This window comes from Bos indicus x Bos taurus, chromosome 8 (assembly GCF_003369695.1).
Source record: "Bos indicus x Bos taurus breed Angus x Brahman F1 hybrid chromosome 8, Bos_hybrid_MaternalHap_v2.0, whole genome shotgun sequence".
NCBI classification, from domain to species: domain Eukaryota; kingdom Metazoa; phylum Chordata; class Mammalia; order Artiodactyla; family Bovidae; genus Bos; species Bos indicus x Bos taurus.
In genome coordinates this window covers 24,626,351-24,642,130 of record NC_040083.1, presented here as the reverse complement: position 1 = coordinate 24,642,130, position 15,780 = coordinate 24,626,351, and the positions used below count along the sequence as shown (strand labels likewise).

At 45.3% G+C, this 15,780-nt stretch overlaps 1 protein-coding gene across 3 annotated transcripts in view; it reads left to right on the top strand.

Moving 5' to 3' along the window:
• The first annotated feature begins 1,381 nt into the window (after nt 1-1,381).
• The window catches only part of ACER2 (alkaline ceramidase 2), a 32,450-nt gene continuing 18,051 nt past the window's right edge, over nt 1,382-15,780 (top strand). For 2 of the 3 annotated variants that reach the window (XM_027549159.1, XM_027549158.1), the window contains exons 1-3: nt 1,382-1,642; nt 11,868-11,982; nt 12,700-12,841. In XM_027549159.1, coding sequence (XP_027404960.1) covers nt 1,535-1,642; nt 11,868-11,982; nt 12,700-12,841 — 365 coding nt within the window. In that variant the 5' untranslated portion in view covers nt 1,382-1,534. The remainder of the gene's footprint in view (nt 1,643-11,867; nt 11,983-12,699; nt 12,842-15,780) is intronic. The other variant, XM_027549156.1, reaches the window with a different exon arrangement.

Genomic DNA, 15,780 nt, shown 5'->3' with positions numbered 1-15,780 from the left:
CTAGACCACCAGGGACCAGTGGTCAGTGACAAGGCCCTGGCCTGTCAGCTGTGTAGAAATGAATTTCCATATAGATACAGAGAGAAGCGAAACAAGTAAAGTGTTTTATTAGGAGGAAAAGATTACACGTGTAGGATAGGCACACAGGCAGGTTCAGAGAGTGAGAGAGAGAGTCGTATCCTCGCAGTAGCTTGAATCACTTTTATGGGGCATTTCTTTTGGGTTTCCTTTAGCCAGTCATCTTGCTTTGCCAGGTTCAGCGTCTGTATTTGGTGTATCTTAGGGTTCTCCCATGTGTGTGCATGCATCTCTTGGCCAAGATGTATTCTAGCAAAGAAGACCATGGGTATCAACATCACTTACTATGGGGTGGCACCCCCTCCCTTTTTTTACCTCCAGGGAACCTTTCTGAGCAGGTCTAGTCAGAAAGGTCCTCTTGACTTTTCGAATGAGGGGATCTCCTCTGGGAGCACGAAGTGACACATGAAAACTCTTCAACAAGTGCCTGGTACATGCTGCTGCTGCTACTGCTAAGTCACTTCAGTTGTGTCCTACTCTGGGTGACCCTATGGACAGCAGCCCACCAGGCTCTTCCATCCACAGGATTCTCTAGGCAAGAATACTGGAGTGGGTTGCCATTTCCTTCTCCAGCCTGGTACATAGTAAGTGCAATATATGCGTCATCATCTCTTGTACCTAGGGTGTTCTGGAGGTGCCATACCTGTCACACTGCATCCTTTGGGGGTTCAGATAGCTGAAGTTTGACCCGATGGGTAATAGAAGACTTTATTCTAGCACTGGAGTCCAAGGGGCGGAGGGCAGGAAAGTATTCAAAATTGCAGCAGCAACAGGGTTTGGGTGGCAGAGGCTGCGTGGGAGAGTCCTTGGTCCCCTACTCCAGTCCCCAAGGTCTTCCTGCCCCGGCCCACCGCACCAAGCAATCCCTTACTGACTTCGGAGGGACTGAGGGCTTTTCTCCGCCGTGAGAGTGGGTGTCCCACATATCACACAGGCAAGTCTGAGCAAACTTCCCCAAGATTCCGTGGGGGTCCGGTCCCCCTGGGTTTCCTCCTTAATTTTAAGTTTTGCCAGGGCGAGTTCTGTCACAACTCGCTTAACAAGGGTAGGGGGCGCCTGCAAGTCTGAGCCGGAAGGTGGGCGGGGGCAGGCCTGTCAAAGCCTTTGCCACCTGCTGGGAACAGGCGTATTTAGAAGCGGGTGCAGGGGGCCGATCCCGCCTCCCCTCGTGCCCCCGTCCCCCGCACATCCCGCCTCTGGGGTGGGCGTGGCCGGCCCTGGGTCCTGCAGGCTGCCCCAGGGGGCGGAGCCTAGGGAGGGGTCCGAGAGCCAGTCACGTCCTACAGGACAGAGCGGAGCCCCGAGAGGCCGGCCCAGGAGGCGCCACATCCGGCGGCTGTCCCGTGGTACATAAAGCCGCGGCCGCCGCTGCCACCACCACCACCGTTGGTTTCCAGCAGCAGCTCTGGCCTCGTCTCGGCTGCGGGAGCCTCTGCTCCAATGCCCCAGAGTGGCCATGAGCGCCCCGCACTGGTGGGACCAGCTGCGGGCTGGCAGCTCGGAGGTGGACTGGTGCGAGGACAACTACACCATCGTGCCTGCCATCGCCGAGTTCTACAACACGGTGCGGGGCACGGGAGCGGGGATGGCACGGGCTGGCGGGAGGGGGCTGTCCCCCAGCGCAGCCGCCGTACCTGGAGCCAGGACCCTGGTCGACGCGTGCATTTGGGGCGTTTTCGCTCCGCGGCCAAAGTCGACCCACGCCCCCTCCCCTGCGCGCCTTCCAGTTCTCCATCTGTCCTCTTCTCCAGTCTCTGTCCCTGACATCTGGGCCATCCTCCTCCTCTGGTCATTTCTTTCTGATGGCTCTATTGTCCTGTTTGGTCCCCACCCGTCCCGGAGCTGGTGCTCCGTGTCAGCCCATTCTTCCAGTTTGGGTCAGTTGGGAGCGGTGAAACCGCGGGGACTACTCCCTTCCTCCCTTAGGATCTCTGTGGTGTGACGCACTTGGGTTGCATTGTGCGGTTTTTACCCCGAGTACCTGCTCTAGGAGTCGGGGAAAAGGGGTGACCTCCAGGCAGGTCTGTGGGGCGGGGGCCACTCCGAAGGTTGGCGCTGCCCGCCCCCGCCCCGCCAAGTACATCAATAATAAGTCGAGTTACCTGGGGCCAGAATTAATCAAGTTAATTACTAGGAGTTCTTGCCTTTAGTACTGAGCCTCACACTAGCCCCTAGATCAGTTTCCCTAGGCCTGTGCTCTGTGCAGTTACTAAGCCAGAGAAGTGAAAGGGAAATTTGGCAGTGGTGTGTGTGTGTGTGTGTGTGTGTGTGTGTGTGTGTGTGTGTGTGTGTGTGTGTGTGTGTGTGTGTGTGTGTGTGTGTGTGTGTGTGTGTGTGTGTGTGTGTGTGTGTGTGTGTGTGTGTGTGTGTGTGTGTGTGTGTGTGTGTGTGTGTGTGTGTGTGTGTGTGTGTGTGTGTGTGTATGCTTTCTGGACTTGCCTGGGTCTGTAGCTGTGGTCAAGAGGAAACTGTCCCATTGCAGAATCTTGTGTGCTCTTAGTTTTTCGTGGGAGGGAAAACCTGCAGTTGTGTGTGTGTGTGCTCAGTTGTGTCCGACTTTCTGTGACCCACATGGACTGTAGCTCGCCAGGCTCTTCTGTCCATGGAAGTTTCCCGGCAAGAACACCAGAGTGGGTCATTTCCTTGACTCAGGGATTGAAACCGTGTCTCTTGCGTCTCCTACGCTGGCAGACGGATTCTTTACCACTGTGCCACCTGGGAAGCCCAGGCCTGCAGTTGGGAAGGAAATGTCTATTCTTTTTGCTAAGTCCAAATATGGTTCCAAATGTGAGACTTGGTGTGGCCATTTCTGCAGCTTATCTTTTCACTGCTGTAATATGGAAAACAGCAACTCCTGGTATGTGAGTCACTGTGAATTTTGACTTTCTTCCTTAGGATTTTCCCCTTTGATTTGCTGGAGAAAATGTCCTGGGCTTGAGTCAATGCTTATTGCCTGGAGGGATCTCCATGAGCTTGTCCCCATCCTTCTATTCTCTGTTGAGGAAACTGACTCTGGAGAGGGGAGCGGCCCTGTGGTCATTTCTGGCAGAGCTGGGACCATGATCCAGAGCCTGCACTCTCCCTCCCTTCAGTGCTGAATTCCTGGGCTGCCCTCCCAGCAAACATTCCTTTTTTTTTTTTTTTTTTAAATGACTGGGTTAATTCTGCAAGGAAACCTGGTCCTCTGCTGCCCCTAGAAGCTGTGACACATGAGGTCATCAGAGGTGGCCACCCTCCACCTATTGTACAACCTGTTTTAGAGCGTGCAGTCAGGTGTGGACAGTTGCCCACAGAGGATGCACTGGGGCAGGGCTGGGTGCTTTCAAAGGCAGTAGGTCAGTTTTTCCATTTGTAAGTGGAGAGTACTACTGAGGATTTCACCAAAGTTAGAGAAGAAATGACAGCCTGGGGACAGATTCTCACGTACCCAGCAAGGTAATTATCTGTGGTGTCTGAGGCCAGTAGAGTCAGGTCTAGTTATTTGGCCAAAAAAGTTAGTGTGTAGCTGCTTCGAGTCAACCCCAGGGTGCTGGATGAGGAGGAGAGCTTATTTTTGTCTTTACTTTTAATCTGGTTTCATTGGAGCTGTTACGCAGTGAGTGCTAAAGTCTTTATTAGAAATGAGCTGTTGATCTTCAGCTGCAGCATCTGTGGCTAATTAGCTCTGTTGGTCCCCCTGACAAACCTTGTTCTTTGGCATACTTGTAAACCACAGAATTTGCTTTAGCAAAGTGCGAATACTGAGGGTTTCAGAGAAGTCGGCCATCAGACTTTGTAGAGTGTATATCCAAAGAATTTAGCAAAAAGCGTTTCCTTCTCTCCTTCCCACGTCTTAGTTATCTTCTGATCCTTGTCACAGAACAAACCCATGCTTATCTTACTCCTGTATTAGGGAAGACAGTGAGCTACTTGGTGATAAAGTGAAAGTGAAGTCGCTCAGTCATGTTCTACTCTTTGGGACCCCATGGACTGTAGCCTACCAGGCTCCTCCATCCATGGGATTTTCCAGGCAAGAGTACTGGAGTGGGGCGCCATTTCCTTCATCTCATTAAATTCTCAGAGTAAGGCAGCAGGCCTAATTATCTATTTTACAATAAAATAATAACCATTACTGATTGAGGAAAAATTGAAGATGTAAAGTCAGGAGGACTCAGAGGGGGGGTTTAGAACCTTCTTAATGGATCTTGGTGGTCAGCTGCCACTCCTGCAACTGCAGTCACTCCTGGCCACCACTAGTTGTTTGCTGTTGAAGCTCCCCAGGGTCCTTTACCGTCACCCTCAGCAGTGGGTGCTATTTATTACATCCATTGGATACAGGAGAAAACTGAGGCCTAGATAGATTTTGAAACTTGCAAAGGTCAAGAAAATGGCAGATCTAGAGTTAGAACTTGGATGGTCCGTTTGACCTACTAAGATAACTGCTCTTGAAGATGCAAATGCCATTATAGCTACTTAAAATTTATTTAGCACAGTATAGGTATTTATTATTTAGTCATTCTTTAACTTAAAACTCCTGCATTGGGACCATTTGATCTTTTGGCTAGTCATGGTGGTGGATATGGAACAAAAAGTTTTGGGATTTTTTTTTTTGGCTGAACCTTGCAGCATGTGGGATCTTAGTTCCCAGACCAAGGATTGATGGAACTTAGGCCCCCTGCAGTGGAAGTGCAGTTTTAACTACTGGACCGCCAGGGAAGTCGTTTAAAGTAGTTTTTTGCCATTGTTGTTTATTATAAAAGTAACAACATGATCATGGTTAAAAAAATATGCAAGTTATGAAGTGAAAAATACCCTTTCTTATATATCTTTTCAGACATTTTCAAAGCATGTAAAAAGCATGTATTTGTGTAAACATAGAAAATACGTGTGCAACATGTGTATACACAGTGTTAGTCACTCAGTCGTGTCTGACTCTCTATTATCCCACGGACTGTAGCCTGCCAGGTTTCTCTGTCCATGGAATTCTCCAGGCAAGGATACTGGAGTGGGTGGCCATTTCCTTCTCCGGGGGTTCTTCCTGACCCAGGGATCAAACCTAGGTCTCCTGCACTGCAGGCCGGTTTCCTTACTGCCTGAGCCGCCAGGGAGGCCTGTGTATATACACACCACAACCAGATTTTTTTCCAGCCCAGTTGAGATCGCACTACAGAAATTCCTCTACACCTTTGTTTTTTCACTTGATTTGTCTTGCAGATAATCCCATATTGGATTGTATAGAATTATTTTCTTCTTTGCAGTGTCTATATAGTATTCCCTTTAATGGGTTGACCAGTCAATTTATTATTGATGGACATTTAGGGCAGTTCCTGTTTATTGTTTTCATTTTGGTTTCTGAACAGTTAGGCGATGAATGTCCTCAAATAGGCATCTGGATGTACTTCTCCAGGTACTGGTTCTGCTGCTGCTGCTGCTGCTGTAAGTCGCTTCAGTTGTGTCCGACTCTGTGCGACCCCATAGACGGTAGCCCACCAGGCTCCTCTGTCCCTGGGATTCTCCAGGCAAGAACACTGGAGGGGGTTGCCATTTCCTTCTAGATAGGAAATTGCTGTGTTGAGGGCAGTATTGACGACTAGTGAGTGTTGTTTAATGGTCCACCAGAGAAAGTACTCTGATCTGTGTTCTTACTGGCAATGTTTGGGAGTATAGAGCATTTTGCTTTTGGTGCCCACATATCTCCATTGCTTTAAATCTTGTCATCATCCTTTGCGTCAGCCAAGCCCAAATATCTCTTCCAAGAACATATCATGCCCTTCCACAGCCTTTTGCCTGTGCACATTTTGTACTGTTTCTTCTAAATACAAGTTTTATTGAATTAAGTTCCTTTTTACATTCTAAGGCCTGGTCACAGTCAGAGAAAGATCCACGACCTAGCAGCTTTGGAGGAAAGTGGGGTTTGTGTTTTAATCACTTAGCTTGGCCTTTGGGAATTCTGTTGGGGACCCAGAGGGACAGAAGGAAATGAACTGGTGCTGAAAAAAAGTCTTGAAGAAAAATACATGCTTAAAGTCAGCCCATGGTCTGTCACCTCCCCTACTCAGCTCTGTCCCCATCATCAAGATAAGTGGAGTTCCCTTTATATGCCACAGACTACTCTCTGTAGGGCAGGATTATCTATCAGTCAATCTGTCAGTCTCTATCCATCTAGCCATCCACTTGCTGGGCAACTGTGTGCCTGTCACAGAAACCAGACCCGCAAATAGTCACCTGGGTGGTGAGGACCACGGTAGAGGTATTATACACAAGTGGCTGAGGTGTTGTTTGTGGGATTCCCTCGTAGCTCAGCTGGTAAAGAATCTGCCTGCAATGCAGGAGACCCCAGTTCGAAGTGTTGTTAGTCCTCTCTTTGGGTGGTATACTGTGGGAGGTGGGTAGATTTTGCAGGAAGGCCTCTGAGCTGGGTGACCAACTTGTTCTGGTTTGCCTGAGATTTTCCCATTTTTAAAACTGAAAGTCCCATATCCTGGGAAGCCCTCTTTAGTGCCAGGCATGCTAGGACAGTTGGTCATCCCAGAGGCAGAAAGGGGGCCTGCCGTAATGGAATGGATCATTAGAAACCTGCATTCGATTAAGATACATAGTCTCCTCGGCCAGGGTAATGTCTGTTAGCTATTTATGAACTTGTTGCTCAAAAGAATTTACAGCCTGTTGCTTTGTCAGTGTTTGCCCTCTGTCTGGGAAAATGCACAATCGCATGCGTCAGGATGAGATTGCAGTGTGTTCCTGAGATTATTTTGGTGCAATGTCACAGAATGAGGAACTCTCTAAGGAAATAATAAATTTTTAAATTGTGGTTTCCTTTTAATTAAAACAAAATCTGTTAGGCAGGCACTAAACAAGCCAATTCTCCAAAGGATAGTCCAACAATGGGCTTTAAAAAATACCCCTTGGCTGAACTATTCAACTTCAGTGAGCTACGTAACTTTGAGGAGAAGTTTCGTTTTCTCAGTAGACATGGAGCCATTGAATCTTTTTAACCACAACTCATTTGCTTTCCCACATTTCTTTCAGAGTTCCTTCCTCTTTTTGTCTTGGGGAGCATCTCCCTCTAATTTGGGCTTTTCCTTTTCATAGATTGATGTCTTTTTTCTTTTAATTTTTCCTGTGCAACATGCAGGATCTTAGTTCCCTGACTAGGATGGAACCTATGTCCCCTGCAAGGGAAGGGTGAAGTCTTAACCACTGGACTGCCAAGGAAGTCCCCATAGATTTATGTCTTAAAAAGGCACAGTGGAGGCCAGCAAGTATTGGTAGATGGGTTGTACAGAAGCAATATGGAGATTTCAGGGTTATTTGGAACTATCTGTTAAATAGTGTTTCTAAATTGAACTCTCTGATACGGGCATTAAAAATACTTGAGCTATCATAATTTCACTGGAGGTGTATTTAACTACCTCATGTTTTTGTGAATTGTGTGTAAATTTAAAAGTCATTGTGTACAGTGCTAGTGCTAACATAGATTGACAGCTATGGCCATCATGGGGCATAGCTTTTAAGGGACAGCTTGGCCATAGATGGTTGTACATGGCTGAAGCAAAGGAGACTGAGAGGATTTGAGGCAATAAACATATACAGTCGGCTCTCCATGTCCGTAGTTCTGTATCTGTGGATTCAACCCAGTGTGGGTTGAAAATATTTGGGAAAAAAAATTCCAGAGAGTTCCAGAAAGCAAAACTTTAATTGCTGCATGTGTGTGTGTTAGTTGCTCAGTCATGTCTGACTCTTTTGGATCCCATGGACCTTAGCCCACCAGGCTCCCCTGTCCATGGAATTCTCCAGGCAAGAATACTGGAGTGGGTTGCCATTCCCTTCTCCAGGGGATCTTCCCGACCCAGGGATCGAACCCAGGTCTCCTGCATTGCAGGAGGATACTTTACCATCTGAGCCACCAGGGAAGCTTGAATTGCTGTATACTTGCAACTATTTACATAGCATTTACATTGTATTAGGTATTGTAAGTAATCTAGAGATGATTTGAAGCAGGGGTTCCCAACCCTGGGCTGCAGACTAGTACGTATTAGGAACTGGGCAGCAGAAGGTGAGCAGTGGGCAAGTAAGCGAAGCTGCATCTGTATTTACAGCCGCTACCCACTAGTGTGCTTGAATCATCCCAAACCATCCCTCGCTGCATCTGTGGAAAAATTGTTTTCCCATTGTAAAGTGTAAATTTATACTTTACAATCAGTGTAAAGTATACAGGAGGATGTGTGTATGTTATATGCATACTGCATATATAATGCTATTTTATATAAGAGATTTGAGCATCCAACAAAGTCTGGTATCCAAGGGACTCCTGAAACCAATCCCCCAAGGATATAGAAGGATGACTGTACTGGGGTGAAAAGCTGTGTTATATTCCCCAGAGTTGTTAGGTGGGGCTGTAAATCAGTGCGCTTCCCACCATTAGTGGAATGGCTCAGTGAAGTGTTGCCTTCTGCAGGACCCTCAGCAGGTGTGGCAAATCTCTGTGACTTAAGATAAGAAGGTAAAAGGTTAGCAGGGTGTATTGTGGAATGAGAAAAGGAAGTTGCCAAAATATAATGTTGCAATATGTGATATATATGATAAATATCTTTACATAAATGCAAAGAAATTGAGGATTATGAATCTGAGAAAAGTGGGTATCTCCAGGGAGGAGGATAGCAAGGCAGACTTTAGCTTTGTAATGTATTCTTTTTCTTACATGGAGAACATACTCATGTACACGAGAGGAGAGAGTTACCTATGGGATCACAATCCCATTTTTCTCCTCCTTCCCCTTTCACCTTTAATTCCTTCTACCTCTGTGTTTAACAAAACAGAGAGCAATGTTTAAATCACCTAAAGGTCATTGGTACACAATGTGTGATGCAGTTCACAATTTTCAGATGCCAATCGAAGCATGAAGCCAAGGTGGTCAGAATGTGGTTGGATGGATTGAAGGTGAAAAAAGTCAGCTTTGGGCAGTGGAAAGAGTGATTGGATGCTGGCCCCACCTCTGTGGGTGACTGCCTCTCTGAGCTTGGCTAGCCTGGGAGCCTTTCCAGGCCATTACTTTAACATCCCCTTATAAAATATTTAACATCTTTCACATGCATGCGTGCTTAGTAGCTCAGTTGTGTCCGACTGGTAAGGTCTCTCATTTTAACTCTTAAAGATCTGAGTGTTTTTCTTTCTTTCTTTTCTTTTTTTTTTTTTGAGATCTTGGGTTCTTTAAATAACTCCATGGAAAGTTAAAGGCTGTGATATTACATACAGCCTTGTCCTGAATCCCTCCTTATCTGCTTTTTAGTAAATAAAAGAGAGTTGGCTATATTCCCAAGTGTGGACACTGCATACCGCCTGGGACTGCTGTGGTCATTTATCCGGACTCTCACCCAGGGTTGCCAGTAGCTCCAATGGGGGAAGGAGAAAAAGGTCCCCATCAGAATGGGCCAACTAGAACCAGGCACCCGCTTCTCCGGAATGCAGCCCCGGGGCTCCGGATGCAGCCCCACCATGAGGGATTTATCTTGAACTTTAACCAAAGGCAGCAGCCTTGTTCTATCCCACCCCGACAAAAGATCTTGTTCTTTCTCTCTCTCCACTCTATCCTTCTCCCCTTTCTGAAGACTGGCATTCCCATCCCCTCTTGTTCCCAGACGGTGACAGAGGCGTCCATTGGTTTCTGATGTTGCCAGTGTCCACCCGCACTGCGCCTCCAGTTCCGGGATTTGCCGATGCATTTTGTTTAGCTGTGCCTCAGTGTGACTTCCCAGGTCTGGAAAAGCCCTTCTACCCTGGCTCCTTTCATTCAGTTTGGGCACCCACCCTTGTGGTTCCTTGAGACCTGCTCTGTGTTGTCTAATATGGGTGACCAGTCTTTCCTTTCGAAAGCCCCCATGCTCTTGGCTTTCCAGACTTCATCTACTCCATCTTCTGTCTCTGAAAGGTTTTAGTCTTTTTTGACCCCTCTCTCACCCCTTCCTCCCTGGTGTTGTGCATTTAGACCCAGCTGTTGTTTAAACATTCTGCACATCTCCTCTCCTCTGCATGCTCAAGTCCTTCCCAAGGAGCTCCTTACTCCTCAATTAGAGGTGAAAGTTTAAAAGAAGCTGACTATCCCTAACACTTCATACCTTCTGGGATGGCCTTATTAAACAAACAAAGCAAATAAAAACCTCAGAAAATAACAAGAGTTGGCAAGGATGTGGAAAAAGTAGGACGCTTGGACCTTGCTGGTAGCAGTGTAAAACGGTTCAGCCTTTGTGGAGAATTGTCTTGTGGTTTGTAAGTTAAGCACACAATTACCATATGATCCAGCGGTGTTAGCTTGGGGGGATATAACTCAGAGAATGGAAAACAAATACTGAAAACCTTGGACATGAATATTCATAGCAGCATTGTTCACTGTTAAGGACACTGTAAGAACATTGGATAAACAAAATGTGGTATCCATACAATGAAATATTACTCGTAAAAAGAAAGTATTGCTACCTGCTACAATGCAGGTGAACCTCCAAAACAGTATGCTGAGTGAAAGAAGTCAGACACAAAAGGTCACTTATTGCATGATTACACTTTGATGAAATATCCAGAATAAGCAAATCTGTGGAGACAGAAAACAGATTAGTGGTTGCCAGGGACTGGGGAAAGGGAAAAGGGGAAGTGACGGCTTCATGGATATGAGGTTTCTTTTTGGAGTGATGGAAACATTTCAGAACTGGATAGAGGTGATGATTGCATTTTATACTTGCATTAACTGCTGCTGAACTATATACTCCTAAAATGGTTAATTTTGTTATGTGAATTTTACCTCAGTTTAAAAAAATCTAGGGGAAAAAAAGAATTGGCTATGACTCCCCCCTAGTTAAAAAAAGATAGACAAAAAGAAATTAAAAAAAATTAGAGGTGAGATTCTAGAGTTAGGTGGTCTAGTCTGTTTTTTCAAAAAAGCCAGGTGACCTATGAAGAGACAATAGACTCAAATCCAGTCTGAAAGATAAAATGATGCCATTTTAAAGCTACAAATTTGATCTTTACCTAAAAGTAGGTTTGGCTTAGGGTGAGAAAACTGACAAGGGGGAAATGAGGAAGGCATTCCCTGCCTTCATGTGGGCCCAGGACCTGGCTGGCAGAAAATTAAGGGGGGGCTAGAACAAGTCTGGTCCTTCTCATTCTTCATGAAACTATTCTTTTAAAATTTTTTACCAGTATTTAGTGCAGGCCTTATCTTTAAAAATGATTATTCAGGTAAATTAGGATGCTTCATAATTGGGCAGAAAAAGAGTCGTTGATTCTTCACATCAAGAGAGGACTCTGGGCAGTTTCAGATGGCAGTGTTTTCATGTGTGTGTGGGTGTGTGTGTGTGTGTGTGTGTACGTACATGCTCAGTTGTGTCTGACAATTTGTGACCCCACAGACTATGACCTGCTAGGTTCCTCTGTCCATGGGATTTCCCAGACAAGGATATTGGAGTGGGTTGCCATGCCTTCCTCCAGAGCACCTTCCCGATCCAGGGATCAAACCCAAGTCTCTTACATCTCTTGCACTGGCAGACATTGGCAGGCAGGTTCTTTACCACTAGCGCCACCTGGGAAGCCCCAGTCTTTTCATAGCTGCTCCTGTGATCACAGAGGCAGGAAGTATCCCCCTAAAATGGTTACTAAAGAACTTGTAAGTTTCCCTAGTTGTGAGTTTTTTTTTCTTGTTAAAAAAAGATGTGTGGCCGCATTCATCTCCATTTACAAAGGACATACTGGGAACAAGCTGCTTTACGTTTTGCCCTTTTGCTTAATATTCATCTTCTCGTTTTTCATCCCCCCGCCCCCAGATCAGCAACGTCTTGTTTTTCATCTTGCCGCCCATCTGCATGTGCTTGTTCCGGCAGTATGCAACGTGCTTCAACAGTGGCATCTACTTAATATGGACTCTCTTGGTTGTAGTGGGTAAGTGGATTTGTTTGTGAGCATGGGCTGAAAGGGAGGAAGTGCAACTCCGCACACTCCCTGACCCCTTTGTAAACCAAAGTCACTCTGACGTCCTAAGAAACTTTCATGTTGTTTCCTGGACTCCAGAAGGAGGACTCTTTTGAATATGGGCTTGATGACAAGGTTGACTGTAATTATCACTTAATTGCATGGAGAGTTCATTTATATAATAGTCACTGGTGTCGTGCCAGTGCAGTTCTGAGGAAAGTCTTGTGAAACAATTGTATTCGGATGAAACCGTGGTTTCTAAAGGACTAAAATTTAAAAAAACAACAACAAATTCTAGATGTTTGATCCTTGGTAATTCTGGGAAATATTTGTATAATTTTTATTTCCTTCCACAGGCAGATTAGGAATTCTTAACTGTGAGAGAATGTTGACTTTTGATGGACTGTGTGTTCCCAGGAAGGCTCAGTGGATGAAGACACACTGAACTTGTGCAGTTATTAAAGTTCTGATATGCTGGTGTTTGGGCCCTGCTTCAAATCCTCTTTCTAGACGTGAAGTCTGTAAGCCTAGATGTAGGTTTCTTCCTTCAACTTCTTTTCTCAGAGAGAGAGAGTGATTTGGTCATTTCGGTAGCCGTTTATGAAAAGGCTGTCCTTAATCGGTGTGTTGAATTTGTGAGTCTGTTCTTCTCTGCCACCTTTTTTTATTGGCTGTAATTGATTCTAGGAATTGGATCCGTCTACTTCCATGCAACCCTTAGTTTCCTGGGTCAGATGCTAGATGAACTTGCAGTCCTTTGGGTCCTGATGTGTGCTTTGGCCATGTGGTTCCCCAGAAGGTATCTACCGAAGATCTTTCGCAATGACAGGTAAGCTTGTACTAAATTTTTGCATTTATTATGCAGTACCCCATATGACAATGTATATATTAACAAATATCACACCCTACTGAGTCTAACCTAGTGATGAGCTTTATCATATATTTAATAGCCACTGATTACACTGTCAGAGAAAAAATTCTGCCAGATAAAAGAGGTAATTTTAATATACTCAGGGAAAGAATTTATCTAATGTTCATTAGGAACACAAAGTCAAATATCTCCCTTATTGGTACTGGCAAAATTAGAAGGTTCAGTGGGGGAGAAAAGACTGAATGGTTGTTCAGAGACCTTTGATTTCCTGCTAGAACATCTTCTTCGGTGCGACCCAGATCCACTACTTTTATATATTTATAGTAGAATGCACACTGAGGAATTGGTTCTTGGAGCTGTAGATACTGTAGTATTCAAATTGTGTCAGTTTGCTTCTGATGAGAGTTACACATTAACACACATACATATACATGCACATTCAGGCCGAAAACCCAGAATTTTAGGAAGAGATGCCTTTTAATATCCATGGTGTTATGCTTATATGGTTATTTATCCAGTAAATAGTTTATGGACACTTACAATGAAGTTTTCTAGGCGCTAGAATTTAACAGTAAACAAAACAGCAAGGTCTCCACCCTAAGTGAGCTTACATTGAAGTTGGAGAGATTATGAATCAATAAACAAATAGTATAATGTTAGGGTGTGAAAGTGCTGTGATGAAAAATGAAGCCGGTAAGGGGGTTATGTTGACTTGGAGTGCTGACTTAGATTTTGGTCAGGGAAGGTCCTTTCTGAGGCACTCTTGGATTAAATGGATTAGCTGTACAATCTTCATCCTGGGTAGCAGGATTTGAATTAGATAGTATTATCTTTAAACACCATTGAGCAAAAAGAAGTATCTTCAAGTGGAAAGGAAGCTGTTCCTGATGAAACATGATGATAGATGAAATATGGTCTCCTGGTGCAGAAACCTTCTCCCGAATGCGGGACGTGTACTTTAGAAATCAGAGATAGCCTAGGCCAACCTGCTGCGTTTCAGTTGTGTTTCTTGTTTCCTTGTTCAGCTTCAGGAGAGATTGGGGGGATCAGAAAGCTGCCGGAGGAGGGGAAATGTGGAGGTGGATGCTGCTCGGCAGGGGCATGAGGTGGCTTGACCAGCGGGGATGTTTTGCCTCTGCCTGAGCAACACACCCCTGACCTTTTGGCTTTTCCTGTTGTTTCCAAAGATGCCCACCAGTTACTTACTTCCATGATTTCCGGCAGCATGCTTTCATTGTATTGAGAGCTAAGGAACCACTTTGTTCTTAGATCTGAGTGTACAAGCCCTGGGATCAGCGAAGCTGACAAATTGGGAATAAGGGTTTTGTTGTTTCTGGTGCTCTGGAGACCTGGGTTTGAAATTCCACTGGACAGTGTTTAATGTGTTCTTAATAGAGAATCTTGTTCTTTTCTTATTTCTTGGTGGGAGCAAGAGAGAAGAAAATGGGGCAATGCTGTGGTAACAGAAGCTTACCAACTTTAGTAACGAAACACACCGTGAGGCAGGGCGGTCTGCACTGCGGACCTTTCCACGCCCTCACTCAGCTGCCTCTCTCAGGGGAAGCTGTGGACCCCCTGTCTTCAGTTTGGGGAGAGTCCGTGGAGGCACTGAGAACCCTCTGTGTCTATATCCCTGGCTTTGCAGATCACCTGGGTTTGATTCCTAGATTCCCTGTTTTTAAGAAAACAAATGTATAACTTGTTTTGACTCTTGAGGTTTCTGTTCGCTCATCTATAGAACTGGCTGACTAATAGTGGTCACCACAGGATTCTTGTTAGATGATCCTGCAAAGCAGTTCATAGAGCACTAAGAACACAGTGAGCACTCAGTCAGCTTTCATTCTTAACAATGGCACATGGAGATTGCTGCCCAGTATTTGAGGTGTGCATGCTAATTGAAGGATAAAAATGAACATTGATCACTTTCATGAGCAAAGGAAGAAAAGGTGACTGTCATAGGAGAGGTAGCTCGCTGTAAATAAGGATTTCAGCTGTGTCTGTGGACCTTCAATTTGCCAGTGGTGTGGACAGCAAGAAGGCAAGAAGGGCAGACTGTTGAGCGTGGACTTCACCTCGTGATGTGGGAACAGGCAGCATCTCTGGCGTGGAATGGCATGCCAGACCAGAGATCTCAGGGCAACACCAGGAATTCTGCAGGCTGGGGATTGAGTGGTTAGCTGCCTGAACTTGTATGATAGTAACCATTTATCTCTCCCCAACCACCCCACCTTTTTTTTTTTTTTCTTTTCTGGTCTAGACTTTGCTGGAATATTTCTAAGAACCTCTAAGGGGACTTCCTTGGTGGTCCAATGGTTAAGACTCCGCACTCCCAATGCAAGGGCACAGGTTCTATCCCTGGTTAGGGAACTAGATCCCACATGCTACATGGTGTGACCAAAAAAAAAAAAAAAAATTAAAAAAACTTAGTAGTGGTTCCAGTGTGAAATTTCTGGAGAAGAGAGGGGATTGTGTGTTGGCTAAGTGACTTTGGATCAGCAGATCTAGATTTGAGTAACAATCCACTTTTTCTTCTGCACTCTGGTACCTCCTTTTGCTCATCTATAAAGAAGAGATAGTAAAAGTATCTAACTCAGAGGTTAGAAACATATGTAAAAATCATATAAAGTATATAGCATAGTGTCTGTTACAGAGTAAACACTCACTAAGTGCTAGCAGTAATTATGAATGGCTAATACAGATAAGTGTTTTGAAGATAAAAAATATGCAGAACAGCAGGGAAATGTAAATAGGAATTGTTGTTGTTTAGTCACCAAGTCATGTCTGACTCTTTGCAACCCCATGGACTGCAGCATGGCAGTCCTCCCTGTCCTTCACTATCTCCTGGAGTTTGCCCAAGTTCACGTCCATTGAATTGGTGATGCCATCCAAACATCTCA